General features: G+C 44.4%; 1 protein-coding gene across 5 annotated transcripts in view; it reads right to left on the bottom strand.

Moving 5' to 3' along the window:
• LOC127915142 (plectin-like) overlaps window positions 1-16,040 on the bottom strand; it is a 177,321-nt gene extending 161,281 nt beyond the window's left edge. For 4 of the 5 annotated variants that reach the window (XM_052494082.1, XM_052494083.1, XM_052494084.1 and 1 more), the window contains exon 1: window positions 15,809-16,040. In XM_052494082.1, coding sequence (XP_052350042.1) covers window positions 15,809-16,025 — 217 coding nt within the window. In that variant the 5' untranslated portion in view covers window positions 16,026-16,040. Of the gene's footprint in view, window positions 1-1,093; window positions 1,326-15,808 lie in introns of those variants that run through there. The other variant, XM_052494087.1, reaches the window with a different exon arrangement.
• Window positions 16,041-17,643: the final 1,603 nt, after the last annotated feature.

Here is a 17,643-nt window from a genome sequence, read left to right as displayed (position 1 = left end):
ATAAGGAAAGACATGCAGAGAGATGGGGATATGGAGAGGAGTTATGGGTACAAAGACACACCAATGCAGGTGTGTGATATGATTGAGGTCGTGCATAATCACCTGTGCATCCCAAAACCCACTTCTGACTGGGGGCTCAATTCAATCAAGTCCTCATTGCAGTATTGCATTTACACATTAGCTCTTTTTTTCCCCATGGTGATATAAAATCACAGACTGTTCTGGGGTTGCTGTATAGATCCCTATACAGACTACCAGGTAGACTCCCCACACGGGTACGCCTTCACTTTTCAGACGTGCGGAAGCAGGGTGACATTTTTAAACAAAGCCTCTGCACTGAACAAAAGGAGGTGATTGACATTCCAACCAGTGGATGTGACAGACTACGAACGACAGAGCATTCTTTATCAGGAACATTAGCCAAGTGGCTCAAAAGAGACAATTAAAGAGAACATGAATTGTATTAATTGTGGTAGACGACACATAATGTGATAATAATTGACGGACAGTATGTTTCATTGTAGAGAAACAACCCCTGTCCACGTCCCATGAACTGCAGCGGGGCAAAAGATAACACAATCAGATGAGCACTTACAGTACACGTAAGACCCTCTCCGCTCCATTTCATTAAGGTCAAAGGTTAGAATGGTAGACCTAGTTGGCTATGGCCACATGTCAAAGTAGAGCAGTGGAGTAAATCAACAGTGAACTTTGACAACCTCCACTGAGAGAGACCGGCAGAGTGGCAGCAAAACGTGGTCCAATCAACACTTCACTCAGCACTCTGGAGGAGCAGTGTGTGGCTGGCCGCCTGCACTCCCTGTTGCGCACACACACACGCACACACACGCACACGCACACACACGCACACGCACACACACACACACACACTTGACGTGAAGAAAGACACATGAAGGTACACAGGCTTATACAAACACGTGCTGTTAACACCCCAGTGCAGAGCTACCGATATCACACACTCTCCCTCTCCCCCACACCTCCTCACACACACGCACTCAATTCCTGTCATCACCGGCAGCAGTAGCAGCAGACACCCCTCTATGTGAGTGTGTGGGCCCTAGTTGGCATGTACCTTTGTACTTCTCCCTGACGTTCTCATACGCCTGGATGAAGTCCTGCTCCTCTGCATTGGGGGGCAGGCATGCGGGTTCATACATGGCCATGGCCGGTGCTGTCTGTCAACGGGGCACGTCACCCTCTGCTCCTCTTTTTGTTGTTCTCCTCTGCCTTCTTCTCCTTTTGAGGTCAGGGGGCTCCCTCTCTCTCGTTCCCTGTTCGTGCGACAACCCCTGCTGTCTCTCTGCCTGCTCTGTAGTTCTCTCAGTAGGTTGTGAGCTCTCCCCAGCTCTCAACTTCATTCCAGTGGTCAGCACCCCCCCCCACCACCCCCGTAACAGAGAAATACTCAATATGAATGCCAGGCTCCTCCTCTTAAGCTCTTAAAGACACATGGCAGGGGAAGCACAGAGAGAGAGAGAGAGAGAGAGAGAGAGAGAGAGAGAGAGAGAGAGAGAGAGAGAGAGAGAGAGAGAGAGAGAGAGAGAGAGAGAGAGAGAGAGAGAGAGAGAGAGAGAGAGAGAGAGAGAGCACCATCAAACCATTGCATGGTAGTAAAAGCACCACATGGGTTTAGCATGTACTTTCCTAACCAAACTCACAGTCACACCCAGTGACAACTCCTACACAAATTAACACACAAGCTGCTTCAGCATTTCTACAGCGGGCCCAATTCCTGACTTAGGGTTAAAAAAGGAAGAACAAATTCTCAACATAAGATGCAAGACCCAAACATAAACAGTGAAAAATATATATAATATATAATGTATAATGTACAGTATATGCACTCCTAATGACAGAAACAAAATAAAAGCTCAATTGAATTATAAAAAACAAACCAAATAAAAACAATTCTCATGATCAAGGATATTTTTCCCTCCCTTCCCCAGATTGTGCCAATGCACTATGCTGTTGCTGCCTAGCTGGCGTGTCTGGGTCATTCACCAGGCAGTGGAAGTCAATGTTTTGATGCTGCTGCCTCTCAATTGATGAATACGTTTAAAAACTAGTTACAATGCAGATATGCCCTTGGCATCCTCTGGGAACAAGCTCCTTCGAAAGCAGGCAACATTGAATATTCAGCAGCTCCTCTACTTGACAATCCAGGGATAACTATTATTTATTTTTTATGTCATGACTTCATCAATTTAATATCACACCTGATTTGGCGGCCTCACTCACGGTACCCATACAAGCCACATAAAAGGTTTGATGAATCATCTGTATCGGTGCGAAAGCAATAAAACAACTAACAATGCTGACATCTTCCAACAGTTGAAAGTGCCGTGCCCAGTTGATAATCACTCTGATACTTGACCTCGAAACGGAACCTAAACTATACTGAAACTAATTTCACACATGCAACAACAGATGAAATAAATTACGTAAAAGCACGATGGGGAGAAAGGGGGAGAACGGGTGAGTTGATGAACTAGAGGAGGTGCGAACAATGCATAATTATGTACTCAGCCATTGTGAGTGAAGAACAGGGCGGCCCATGCTATTGTATTGATCCACTCTCATTCTAATCTTAAAATTGTATGTACCCGACATCAGTCCTTCGAATCAAAGCAGTCCTATCAGTGTTGCAGAATGTGGTGAGTGTTGCAGAATGTGGTGATGAGGCAAGGGGAGAAATGTCACTATGGCCAAGTTGCTTGCAAAGAAAACAAGTCTGGCTGGCACCGTGAACAAAGCTCCCTCCCTCTGCGCGAAATAAGGCCCCTATAAAGAGAAAACCGGAGACCAATACGCACTACAACCAAACAAAGGTATGTGAAAGTGTGTCAACGAGTGAGTTACAAACATTTTGTCAACTGTTAGGACAAGGGATAACAGCTAAATGAAATCACACTAACTCCTGCGTGAAGACGCACACAAGCACATGCTGATAATAATTGACTATTTTTGACTGCTGCCATATCGACACTTATATTCATTATAATGTCATTATTGCTTTTGTGCTGAGTTTCACTATTTATCAAGGCCACTTGGTGCATATAATGATGTTTAGGCTACCAATGTTTTCATCAGTTGACCGTGCATCTTGACCCTGCATCTTGGTGGCTGGGCTATTTTTAGTCTATTTTGTTATAAAAACGAAACTGTTACTGTGTTCAGACACATTTCTGCTTCATAGTTCTAACAAACACTAATAAAATTGATTGAACACATATTTCTTTTACATGGAGCCTACAGTAACATAAACTGATAATTAGATTTTGATATAAAATATTATATTATAAAATAATATAAAATAAAGTAATCTAACGTTACCCACAGCCTTCATAAACACTACCAAATTATTATTTTTGCAAAAGCATATATGAAATGTATTAATTACACTGTTAGAATGTTGCAGTCAGAATGACTGCTCATTAGCTTGAAGGGGGGGTCCCTCGAGGCCCAACGGTTCTAGTGTTAACTCCTCCAAGTATTGTTATATTTCAGTGTCTTTAAACATCAGATCCCCTTCAGCAGCACAATAACAGGGAGTAGAGGCAGTACCGTAGGAAAATCTCCCCTCGTTGTTTCATTGCTGTCCTGGCCGTTCTATCAGCGAGTTTCTCATGACCAAGGCCAGTCCCTGACATCAGCCAGGGGCCTTTCCTGTGAGGAAACAGGATAAGTCCAAACGCCTCACTCGCCACTGGAAAAGGAGCCGTTGTTGCCGTTCCAGACAAACGCCCACACTTCGACAGGAAATGGAAACTGTTTCACTACTGGCACAGGATAGGACTAGGACTACACAGACCTGATGGTTCACCACAATTTTCATCTAGCCTGGTCCCAGATCTGTTGATGCTGTCTTGCCAACTCCTATGAACATTGTTGGTCATTCCTCTGATCACTGTCCCTTTCCATCTTTGGAGGATGCACGCACTCAAAGACTTGGCCTCTATTGGTTTACCTGACTATAGCTAGGCTACTCATAATGATGTGTTGCTTGGTTTTTTGAAGCACTTTCAGCCTGTTATGAAAAGCACAAAATAAATGTTTTTTATTAATTATTATTATTATCAAGCCAAACATTGGCGACTCAGTGACCATAGGAGTTGGCAAGTCAACACAAACAGATACGAGACCAAGCTTGCATCCATACTTTACTGCACTGTTTTTACTGTGCTGAAGCTAACTCTAGTATTCTATCGTTGCCATGTGCCATAACAATAGAAAACTCGAGTAGCCTTCGGCATACGGTAGATGCGGTAAAGAGGCCAATCGAACTTGACTAAAATAATGAAATTGCCATGGAAACGCGCGGGGGAAAGAGCCATGGGGGAAAGAGTCTCCTCATTGCCTCCTTGCAAAATTAGCCTACATTTAGGTTATTGTTTGTATGTGTATTTAACACTATGTTGAGGTAGAAATCTGAGTATAATTGTTGTATGGATGTTAACCCTAACACATGTTCATGTCATCGTTACCAATCAACTGCATTACAGTTAAAAAACTACGATTTATGTATGCTAGCTATGCTAACCATCTTAAACAAACGGGAGTTAGCATTCACTTCTTCTAAACCTGAAAAGGGAAAGACCTAGGCAATTGTACAACTGAATGCTTGAACTGAAAAGTGTCTTCCGCAAATAACCCAAGCCCTCTGAATCAGAGAGGTACGGGGAGCTACCTTTGTTGACATCCACTGCCCTGTTCAGGGGTAGAACGACAGATTTCTTTTTACCTTGTCAGCTCAGGGATTTGAGCTTGCAACCGCTCGGTTACTAGTCCAACGCTCTAACCACTAGGCTAAAGGGCTGAGGGTATTAGAAGACTGTACTGTGGCTTAACAGATGGGAGTGGAGTGGTGTGTTCCTGTATAAACCCATTTACACCATTTCTCTACACCTCACCTGGAGATGTACACACACACACACACATCACGTCACACATTCATACTTGTTACTGGTGTATCAGCAACAGGCCCTTTTAGAAATATTTACATTTACACTTACTTCTTTCCGTGCCTCGACATTTCATCTAGCCCCCTAAAAATAGGTGAGTTGTGAGTTGTTAACAAGATACAAGTTAACGACATCTTTGAGGACTCTCCAGTTGTCTATATGAGGTGAAAGATGACCAGTGTGTGTGTGTGTGTGTGTGTGTGTGTGTGTGTGTGTGTGTGTGTGTGTGTGTGTGTGTGTGTGTGTGTGTGTGTGTGTGTGTGTGTGTGTGTGTGTGTGTGTGTGTGTGTGTGTGTGTGTGTGTGTGTGTGTGTGTGCGTGCGTGCGTGCGTGTTTCAATGTGCATCTATGTATATCTAACTTTGTGTCAACACAATCTGAGGTGATTGTTTGCAGTTTCCCAGCTCCCAATGCAGACAACAGGTGTGCTACGCTGTGTGCTTAGGCATGTGGCAGTTTGCATGTGGCTTGAGATACTCACACACGCTGTCCACATGAGAGGGTTCGAGAAGGTGTGCGTGTGTGTGCATGTCTATTACATTTACATTGTAGTCATTTAGCAGACGCTGTTATCCAGAGCGACTTATAGTTAGTGCATTCTTCCTAAGATCGATAGGTGACACAACCACATATCACAGTCATAGTAAGTACATTTTCCTCAATAAAGAAAGTATCAGCAAAGTCTGGTAGGAAAGTCAAGAGCAAGATTATTTTTTTGTGTGGGGTTGGGGGTGTAGTGTGTAGTAGTGATGAAGTTGGTTGGGGGTATTGACTATGAGAACTATGAAACTGAACTATGAAACTGTCTCTAACCACAATAGAAAGAGGAGTGGGAGGCCCAGGTGCACAACTGAGACAGAGAACAAATATATTATAGTGTCTAGTTTGAGAAACACAAGTCCTCAACTCGCAGCTTATTAAATAGTACCCGCAAAACACCAGTCTCAATGTCAACAGTGAAGAGGCGATTCCGGGATGCTGGCCTTCTAGGCAGATTTGCAAAGAAAAAGCCATATCTCAGACTGGCCAATAAAAATAAAAGATTAAGATGGACAAAAGAACACAGACACTGGACAGAGGAATTCTGCCTAGAAGGCCAGCATCCCGGAGTAGCCTCTTCACTGTTGACGTTGAGACTGGTGTTTGCGGGTACTATTTCATGAAGCTGCCAGTTGAGGATATGTGAGGCGTCTGTTTCTCAAACTAGACACTAATGTACTTGTCCTCTTCCTCAGTTGTGCACCGGGGCCTCCCACTCTTTCTATTCTGGTTATAGCCAGTTTGCGCTGTTCTGTGAAGGGAGTAGTGCACAGTATTGTACGAGATCTTCAGTTTCTTGGCAATTTCTCGCATGGGATAGCTTCAATTTCTAAGAACAAGAATAGACTGACAAGTTTCAGAAGAAAGTCTTTGTTTCTGGCCATTTTGAGCCTGTAATCGAACCCACAAATGCTGATGCTCCAGATACTCAACTAGTCTAAAGAAGGCCAGTTTTATTCCTTCATTAATCAATTTGCCTTTTAAAATTATGAACTGGATTAGCTAACACAACTTGACATTGGAACACAGGAGTGATGGTTGCTGATAATGAGCCTCTGTACGCCTATGTAGATATTCCATTAAAAATCAGCCATTTCCAGCTACAATAGTCATTTACAACATTAACAACATCTACACTGTATTTCTGATCAATTTGATGTCATTTTAATGGACAAAAAATGTGCTTTTCTTTCAAAAACAAGGACATTTCTAAGTGACCCCAAACTTTTGAACGGTAGTGTATACAGTTGAAGTCAGAGTCATTAAAACTCGGTTTTCAACCACTCCAGACATTTCTTGTAAACAAACTATAGTTTTGGCAAGTTAGTTAGGACATCTACTTTGTGCATGACACAAGTAATTTTTCCAACAATTGTTTACAGACAGATTATTTCACTGTATCTAAATTCCAGTAGGTCAGAAGTTTACATACACTAAGTTTAAACAACTTGGAAAATTCCATAAAATGATATCATGGCTTTAGAAGCTTCTGTTTGTCTAATTGACATCATTTGAGTCAATTGGAGGTGTACCTGTGGATGTATTTCAAGTTCCACCTTCAAACTCAGTGCCACTGCTTGATATCATGGGAAAATCAAAAGAAATCAGCCAAGACCTCCACAAGAAAAATTTTAGACCTTCACAAGTCTGGTTCATCCTTGAGAGAAATTTCCAAACGCCTGAAGGTACCACGTTCATCTCAGTTACACCAGCTCTGTCAGGAGGAATGGGTGAAAATTCACCCAACTTATTGTGGGAAGCTTGTGGAAGGCTAGCCGAAACGTTTCACCCAAGTTAAACAATTTAAAGACAATGCTACCAAATACTAATTGAGTGTAGGTAAACGTCTGACTCACTGGGAATGTGAGGGAAGAAATAAAAGCTGAAATAAATCATTCTCTCTACGATTATTCTGACATTTCACATTCTTAAAATAAAGTGGTGATCCTAACTGACCTAAGACGGGGAATTTTTACTAGGATTAAATGTCAGGAATGGTGAAAAACTGAGTTTAAATGTATTTGGCTAAGGTGTATGTAAGGTGTATCTAAGGTGTATTCCGACTTCAACAGTAGACATCAATAATAAGTGATATCCGTAAAGCCGTAGAATACACCACTGCTGTCAACCTTACCTCCAAGCGTTTATTCAAGTTGGATAGTCTTTGGATGCTGACAGCAGTTGTACCATTGGACTGTAGCCTACAAAAGCCTATTCCTGCTCTTTTCATCCATCAAACCCATTTGGTGTGTCATCATAGTGTTCTCTGACTTGTGGTCAGACTCGCTCAGGTGGAACAAACGGAAACTTGCACGTCATTGAGAAAACAGAGAAGTATCAAAGACTTTCTGAATTTAAAAGTAATCCTCAAAGTAATCATCTAGTTTTTCAAAAATATCTGTAATCTGATTACAATATTTTTGCTGGTAACGTAACGGATTACAGTTACCATTTTTTTGGTAATCCCTTACGTGTAACAGATTACACATACTCAGTTACTCCCCAACCCTGCGTGTATATGTGTCTGTGTGTACAGTTGGTGAGATGTCCATTTTAGCAATCAAATAACTATAGCTATGCGAGGTGATGGTTTGGTTTATCATGTAAATGTCTATGTAGAAGAAAACTGTAGGAGTAAGTGGAGAGGACTCAGGGACAAGTATCAGAGAGAGAGAGAAGAGAGAGAGAGAAGGGCAGAAACAGAGAAAAAGAGATCTGGGTCAGCAGCTTCAGGCCAGCGGCCTTGGCGCCTCTGCCACATTCTTTCTTTTCTGGATCCATTTATTGTGCCTAGGGCAACGGGTGGCAATTTTACAGCCAGATCCTCTACGTCTTTCACAAGTGAGGGCGCCACCGGTGCATCAAGACCTTCTACGTCATCTATAAGTGTGACGACCACCATTGCAGCGAGACCCTCTACGACGTCTACGTCATCCACAAGTATGACCACAACCGGCACCGGTGCATCAAGAACCTCTACGTCATCCACAAGTGTGACCTCCACTGCAGCAAGGCCCTTTACGTTGCCTATGTCATCCACAAGCGTGACCACCACCTCCAATGGTACATCAAGAACCTCTTCGTCATCTACAAGTGCTACCACCACTGCCACCGGTGCAGAGATGGAAGATGCTGAAATAGAGGAAGCACCTCTGGATATGGGAGCCGATGAGATTATTATGACCCTCACGGAAGTGACCACTGAGGACCTTGTTGAACAGGATGTGGCCATTGAGACAAATGAGGAGAGAAACGGGGAGAGAAACTAAGATTGACAACGTCATTGGAAGTACCAGCCCCCAGATCCGCTCAACTCATTTCAGCAGAGGCTCCTCCAAGCAACAGCGTGATCAAGACCACCTTCCTCAACGTTGGTCTCATTGTTGAAAGAACCTACGCTCTACTATCTTGACTATTTATTATTGCAATTATTGCAAAAATATATCATAGGCCATCACAAGGGCCTTGGTCAGGGAGGTGACCAAGAACCTGATGGTCATTCTGAAAGAGCTCCAGAGTTCCTCTGTGGATATGGGAGAACCTTCCAGAAGGACAACAATCTATGCAGAACTCCACCAATCAGGCCTTTTATTGTAGAGTGACCAGATGGAAGCCACTCCTCAGTAAAAGGCAGATGACAGCCTGCTTGGAGTTTGCCAAAAGTCTCCTAATGACTTTCAGACCATGAGAAACTAGACTCTCTGGTCTGACGAAACCAAGATTGAACTCATTGGCCTGAATGCCAAGCGTCACGCCTGGAGGAAAGCTGGCACCATCCCTACGGTGAAGCATGGTGGTGGCAGCATCATGCTGTGGGGATGTTTTTCAGCAGTAGGGACTGGGAGACTTGTCAGGATCGAGGGAAAGATGAACGTAGCAAAGTACAGAGAGATCCTTGATGAAAACCTGCTCCAGAGCACTCAGGACCTCAGACTGGGGCAAAGGTTCACCTTCCAACAGGACATCTACCCTAAGCACACAACCAAGACAACGCAAGATTGGCTTCAGGACAAGCCTCTGACAAGCTCTGAATGTCCTTGAGTGGCCCAGCCGGACTTGAACCCGATCAACTCTGGAGAGACCTGAAAATAGATGTGCAGTGACGCTCCCCATCCAACCTGACAGAGTTTGAGACGATTTGCAGAGAAGAATGAGAGAAACTCCCCAAATACAGGCGTGCCAAGCGTCATACCCTAAAAGACTTGAGGCTGTAGTCGCTGCCAAAGGTGCTTCAACAAATTACTGAGTAAAGGGTCTGAATACTGATGTAAATGTGATATCATTTTTAAAAATCTGAATACTTTCCAAATGCACTGTATCCAGCTCAGGGCTAAAGCTATCCATTTGGTTTGCTAACTTGCTAGCTATGTGGCTAGATGTTAAGAACAAGCTTCTTGTTAGATTTCTTATAGTTCAATTCCCTCCTGGATATATATTTTTTTAAATAGCGCCCCTTGTGTGCACTTTCGGTAATACCATATGCCCCGGAACGGTACAGAAACGGTATGATGGTATGATTGTTGGATGTCTTTGAACACACTGTCATACATCCCTGCAACGAGCCATTGAAGAGAAGTGGGACATGAAGTCCAATATACTGACCACTGAGAAAATGGAGGAGAGGCACACAGCTGAGAACCTAAAAAACGTAATTTACTCCCCCGTTGCTGAGTGGGTGGGGGACAGTAATAAGGTGAGCGCCGTATGGTAGCCAAGACTGCGGTAGATTGAACTGAATGGCCCCCTAGTGGTCATATGCAGCACCATATCTGCATTATGAATTCACATGTACATTTTTTTTGTTATTGTTTAAACTGTATTAAAAAAATGAATTTTAAACGTTAAGAACATTTTTACATTTGTCACATCCCTAGTGTGCATGTGTGTGATGTATGATTCTGGGGATGTATAACCCTGTACAAACCCATGTACACAACAACCATGGGAGTGAATATGTCCACTTCGGCCTATGAGGTGAGTGATATGACACTGCATGAACACGTTAACATGTTAACACAGCTGGCACAAACACGGAATTAAACATGCCCAACTTGACCTGTGACCTGTGCCCTTTATGATCCGTTTGTTGTTTTAAGAATGTATGGCTCAAACCGCCGGTGTGCTTTAAGCATCCATCAGAGTTCGTTAATGTTTCTCTCAGCGTTGTACATCCCGAGAGTGAAGTGTCATTAATCCCAGGGCCCGCGCCAACCTCAGCAGCTTTTATAAATGTATGTCTAAGTTATTAATGAATACTCTGCTGGAGGATGGTGGCGATGACCGCATTTACTGTAAGCAGAGCGGGTACAGGGACGCGGCAGATTGCAAGCAAAGGCACACACACACACACAAAGACACAAGTATGCACGCACATACACGGGTGTACACACAGATGCGCGTGCACATACACACGCACACACAGTTAAGCGCAAACACACGCGCACACACGCAAGAAGGAGCTAATTTTGGCAGTAAAGGTGGGCCAGAGATAACAGACTCCTGAGCTGTAATTCTAAAGCCATAACTACGACTGTGTGTGTGGCTCTTGGTTTATGCACGCTATGATTTATAGTCCTTTGCAACGGGGAGGAAATTAATATGGCAAGTGAGAAATGAAACTGGAATTGAAGGGCGTAGAGGGATACTGTCCTACAGGGCTAATATTCCAATGTTCTATTGAAACAATATCAGCTTTTTTGGCACTTGCGTTTGCACTGGGTTAGGCACTCTTGCTTGTTTCAAGTTAGATTCGTTTGCAACAAATCAAATCTGTGTCACAGACTAAGATCTATGCCGATGACCAAGATGGCTGACACAAAGAATATTACTCATGTCAGGCTACTACGTCACCCACATACTGTAAATGTGTCACCGTTCTGTGTGTGTTTCAAAGTGACCTTCCTGCCAGCTGTCCCTTAATGCCTTGAGTGTGTGTGTGGGGGGGGGTAAGGAGGGCTACAGAGACCCATCTCTCAGTTTATCGATCGCTCCCTCTCTCACTCCTACCTCTTGACAACATATCTCCATGCTAATCAGTTACAGCCAGGACAGGAGTCTCTAAACATGTCTCGGGTTCATGTATAATTACATATAGAATCCCTATAAGCCTCCAGCTTATATGGCGTATTCTGAGCAGTGTACTACTTGTCTAACGAGTGTGTACGGACTGTGCAATGATGTTGACAGTACAGGAGAATGCCATGGAAACAGGCTGGTGCCACCCTCTGGTTACTGACAAGTCATTCAGTCTGACATTCTTATCTTGGTGACATCAGGTCTAGTCTATCCCATGCTCTACCTTGCCTCTAACTAGTCACCATCAGGCACCACTGTAATACCCCACCTTCTACTCTTCATACTAGTAACGTCATTCATTTGCGTGAGCATACAATGGGGCTTCGTCAGTGAGCCATTTTATGCTGTGTCCAAAAAGTCCTTTACCACACATATATTATATTAGAAAATGGAAATTGAACCCCTCCGACTGACTTTTCAGGAAGTATAAAACTTGTCCTCTGTGAAATGAAAGGAGAGCCATTGTGGCCAATAAGATCGGCCGCAACAAATATGTAACACATTCTATTGAAAACGATAGAGAATGAGGCACATTTTCCAGAGGCTCAAAGGGTTTCCAGGGCTACTCCAGGACCCGGTTGGGAAACTTTCCCATGCGGACTGACACCTGGTGGTGAATACGGCTACTGCAGCCTGGAGACTTCTGGAGGGATGGGGAAAAGGGTCCACTGACACACGGCAGGCCTCTGTCGAGCAAATGCCTGAGATGTTTTGGAGATCTGCGAGAGACAAATAAGACACTTGCTGTACCACAGTGTGGAATGACAGACAGCATGTTCTTTTTAGTGATTCTACTGATGGCAGCCCTCAGGCATGGCTTCAACCCAAAGTCCCTCAGTGACTGAGACAGTACCAATGCGTGTGAATGGTGGATTATTTATTACACTGACTGAAGAGACTCTCTTTCACTCTGTTTACAGCACAGTGAACACACTCTGAGAGGAACAGAGAGGACGCATGACTCATCCAGTCATCAATATACAGTCAGTGCAGAATCACACGGCCCTATGAATCAAATGGCTCTTTCCCACATTAAAATCTGCTCTCTGTGTGTGTGTGTGTGTGTGTGTGTGTGTGTGTGTGTGTGTGTGTGTGTGTGTGTGTGTGTGTGTGTGTGTGTGTGTGTGTGTGTGTGTGTGTGTGCGTGCGTGTGTGCGTGTGTGCGTGCGTGCGTGCGTGCGTGCGTGCGTGCGTGCGTGCGTGTGTGTGTGTGTGTACCCGGCTCCGTGACTTTGACAGCTTTAGATCATAGCAGCTCTGTTATGAATAATAGACAGCCACTCAGTAGGGATGTTAGCCGGTTAAGTAAAGCCTTACCCCAGAGGAGGGCCCTGTCAGAAACAGACACCGTTCACACACTTTACAGCTCTGAACACAACAAGGCCGTCAAAGTGTGCAACTAGCATGGCACCAGATGTTGTAATACATTTGTTTTAATGTGTCAACAGTGTCAACATATTTATTCATGACTCCTGTCTGAGGTGAAAGCATTGAATGATTCTCTTCAGCCCTCTAAAATCAAAGCTAGCATATCTAGCGCCGTTGGATGGCATTCAAAACACGTATTGACCTTTTGGTGTGAGTGACTGAAAAGCGGGGACACTGCTCTGGAGTTCAGGTCCCAGCGGACACATTAAGGATGACACACATTCTTCGGCCCTGGCGCTTACACGACCTTTCACCTCCCGGTTCCCTAGTTTGACCTCACTTTTCACCCTTTTCAAGAACACTGGTAGAGGAGCTGAGAAGAACTCCCTCTGGGAGAATTGAGTTGAACTCAACAAGAGCCTTTTGACACTGGAGTGTAAATGAGACAGATTGAACCATTCCCAACTGTTCCAAGTGTGCCAAAGGAGAGTGCTATATGACAAATAGCCATACCCCACATGTCACTGCTAGGGGATGCAGCTTCATGGTATTTAATTTATAACCGAACACATGAAGGAGGAGCCCAACAACTCCCCTGCTCCTCTGAGCCAGAGAGCTCCCGTAAGTGGTTCAAATCAGCCTCGATGAAGTAATTAGATACATAGTAATACATTTTAAAACCTGTCTGTCTAAGACCCGCCACGCGAGGGAGACATTAGTGGATACATGTGTTTAAGGGAGGAACTATCTGCAGAAGGCACCGTTCTCCGGTTCCTGCCAGTATGCACATACACACCTGCCTCTAGGGAACACTGCTGCACTCAGAGCAAAGCCTACTAATTAGCGCCTGTCCCACACAGCACAGGAGGCTGGTGGCACCTTAATTGGGGAGGACGGGCTGGTGGTAATGACTGGAGGGGAACGAGTGGAATGGTATCAAAATACATCAACCACATGGTTTCCATGTGTGCGACGCCATTCCAATTGCATCGTTCCGGACATTTTATTACGAGCCGTTCTTCCGTCAGCAGCATCCTGCCACACATACATGTACATGGCTTTAATTGGTGCCATACACTTGTGACTGACAAACATGACTGATGTTCTCCACACTTTTCCCAAATGTGAGCATTAGCACTAACTACCATCTGTAAAGCCATGATATGGAATGTGCAAGTGCACACTTTGGGAGAAGTGTAGCAAATTCGGATGCACCCCAGCAAAGGATTCCCACGTAGTGTACACACATCCAAGTACCTGTGCAGTGCACACACACGCAGTGCACACACACAGATGCAGCCGCAGAGGCAGTCCACTTGCCATTTGAAATGTGCACACCCCAGACCTATCTTAATGCCCCGGCTGGCTGTTGGAGAGCTAGAGGCTGAGATATATGCATGATTCCCCATACTGTCAGGGTTTATAGCCTTCTCTGGGCAGCATGTCAGCAGAGAATAGAACAAAGGCTGCCCCATGTGTGCTGACACAGCCCCACCAGGTCCTATGGCAGAGGGAGAGCATAGGAGATAGGAGACAGGAGACAACCCCCCCCACCACACAAAAAAAATAAATAATAATCATACAGTATATAATGAAAAAGACTAGGCTATAACTTAGACGTATTTTCAAATCTCAGCAGTTGCAATGGACGTGTTTAGGCCTCAAAGCCATCAGCAAATTCTGGGTAGATCTAACCTTACTTTAACCAGAGAGGAGACCAGCAAAACACGGAATAGTTTCATTGAAATGAGCTAGATGTCGATAATGATCCTGATGTATTAATGTTTGTTTGTCTTTGATGTCAAAAATGTTATAGTGAAGCAAAGGCACATTTTCACATACATGGTGTGTGGACAATGACGTTGTTCTTATTCCAATTATGCTACAGAATGAGGGGAAGGAACATGCATTTCCTCCAAGCATCTAATGAAGGGGGGAAGGTGTAGGCACTCCAACGTGCACCTGAGGTCGTAAACTCAAACTCCACGTTGCCGTGGCAACACAATGGTGAAATGTAATCTGATTGGGCCCTTGATGTCCATTACACTGCCATCAGGGACTTCAATAGCACAGACCGACTGAGTGAATATGGTGTCAGTATACTGTAAGGAATGTACAACCGTCCCCACGGTAGGATGTTCTCGGCTACCAGTTGAGGGACACAGTTGTCACAAATATGTAACATAGATTATTTAATGTCTCTGAAACTGTTCTGTTGTCTCGCTGCACAACCACCCAACGAATTACAGTGTTATGGGTGGAGCAGCTAATAAGAAGGCAACATCAACGTTACGTGCCCCAACTATCTAAATAAATCATGTGAATTAGATATCCCTCTATTGACTGAGCCCTGTAAGGACAATCACACCTAACACTTGACTATAGCCCCACACTCTGTGGACCCACACATCCTGTTCAGTTGGTGAAACTTAGTCCAAGGACACCTGCCCGACACAGCACTCGTACACACACACACACACACACACACACACACACACACACACACACACACACACACACACACACACACACACACACACACACACACACACACACACACACACACACACACACACACACACACACACACACACACACACACACACACACTCGGCTACTGCCAATGAGAACAGTCAACAAAATTCTACAGAAATCAACTACTTCAATGGCTGGTATGATAAACACACTCATACATAGAACGTGTCATTAGCCCCATTCAGACAAGGCTAGTTCAGACCCAATTTTCGAGCGTGAGGCCTGTTTGGAACAGTAGCATGGCAAAGCAGCATGTGTGAGAGGTGGCAGGAGGAGTGTCGTGGTGCTGCAGACAGCAGACTGCCTACCTGCGATGCGGATGACGGCCCTCTCAGCCGGGTCCAGGACGTCCCCGGCGCCTGATGCAGACTTAGAGCGTTTGACCCTCTGGTGTTTAGCCAGGTTCCAGGGGAGTGTGTCCCCAGGGAAGGGGGCAGGGAAGCTCCTCTCTCCATAGCTGTCTAGCAGGGCCCTATCCCTCTGCCGGTCCCTGTCCTTCTGTCTGTCCTTACGCCCCGACGCCATCACCTATATTACAGTACTGTACAACGACATGGAGGAGAGCAGCAGTAAGACATGGCACGTGAATAGGCCTATGATTATTTGAAACATACAGTACCAGTCAAAAGTTTGGACACACTTACTCATTCAAGGGTTTTTCTTTATTTGTACTATTTTCTACATTGTCATCAAAACGACTATGTAATAAACATGTGTTAAACATATCAAAATATATTTTAGATTTTAGATTCGTCAAAGTAGCCACCCTTTTCCTTGATGACAGCTTTGCACACTCTTGGCATTCTCTCCAGCTTCATGAGGTAGTCACCTTAAAGTGCATTTCAATTAACATGTGTGCCGTGTTAAAAGTTAACTTGTGGAATTTCTTTCCTTCTTAATGCGTTTGAGCCAATCAGTTGTGTTGTGACAAGGTAGAGGTCCATATTATGACAAGAACAGCTCAAATAAGCAGAGAAACGACAGTCCATCATTACTTTAAGACATGAAGGTCAGTCAATGCGTATCATTTCAAGAACTTTGAAAGTTTCTTCAAGTGCAGTCGCATAAACCATCAAGCGCTATGATGAAACTGGCTCTCAAGAGGACCGCCACAGTAAAGGAAGACCCAGAGTTACCTCCGCTGCAGAGGATAAGTTCATTAGAGTTTCCAGCCTCAAAAATTGCAGCCCAAAGAAATGCTTCACAGCGTTCAAGTTACAGACACATCTCAACATCAACTGTTCACGGGGGCCTGCGTGAATCAGGCCCTCATGGTCCAATTGCTGCAAAGAAACCACTACTAAAGGACACCAATAAGAAAAAGAGACTTGCTTGGGCCAAGAAACACGTGCAATGGACATTAGACCGGTGGAAATCTGTCCTTTGACACCATATGTGAGATTCTTGGTTCCAACCGCTGTGTCTTTGTGAGACGCACAGTAGGTAAACGGATGAGCTCCACATGTGTGGTTCCCACCGTGAAGCATGGAGGAGGAGGTGTGATGGTGTGGTGGTGCTTTGCTGGTGACACTGTCTGTGATTTATTTAGAATTCAAGGCACACTTAACTATCATGGATCCCACAGCATTCTGCAGCGATTCGCCATCCCATCTGGTTTGTGCTTAATGGGACTATCATTTGTTTTTCAACAGGACAATGACCAAACACACCTCCAGGCTGTGTAAGGGCTATTTGACCAATAAGGAGAGTGATGGAGTGCTGCAGCAGATGACCTGGCCTCCACAATCACCCAACCCAATTGAGAGGGTTTGGGATGAGTTGGACCACAGAGTGAAGGAAAAGCAGCCAACAAGTGCGCAGCATGTGTGGGAACTCCTTTAAGACTGTTGGAAAAGTATTGCAGGTGAAGCTGGTTCAGTGAATGCAAAGCTGTCACAAAGCTGTCACAAAGGCAAATGGTGGCTACTTTGAAGAGTATAGATATATAGAATATAGAATATATTTTGATTTGTTGAACAATGCAGAAAATAGTACAAATAAAGAAAACACCTTTTTAATTGTATTTAACTAGGCAAGTCAGTTAAGAACACATTCTTATTTTCAATGACAGCCTAGGAACAGTGGGTTAACTGCCTGATCAGGGGCAGAATGACAGATTTGTACCTTGTCAGCTCAGGGATTT

Source organism: Oncorhynchus keta, chromosome 34 (genome assembly GCF_023373465.1).
Source record: "Oncorhynchus keta strain PuntledgeMale-10-30-2019 chromosome 34, Oket_V2, whole genome shotgun sequence".
Classification (NCBI taxonomy): Eukaryota; Metazoa; Chordata; class Actinopteri; order Salmoniformes; family Salmonidae; genus Oncorhynchus; species Oncorhynchus keta.
The sequence above is the reverse complement of the archived record's forward strand: the minus strand, read 5'-3'. Positions and strand labels throughout refer to the sequence as shown.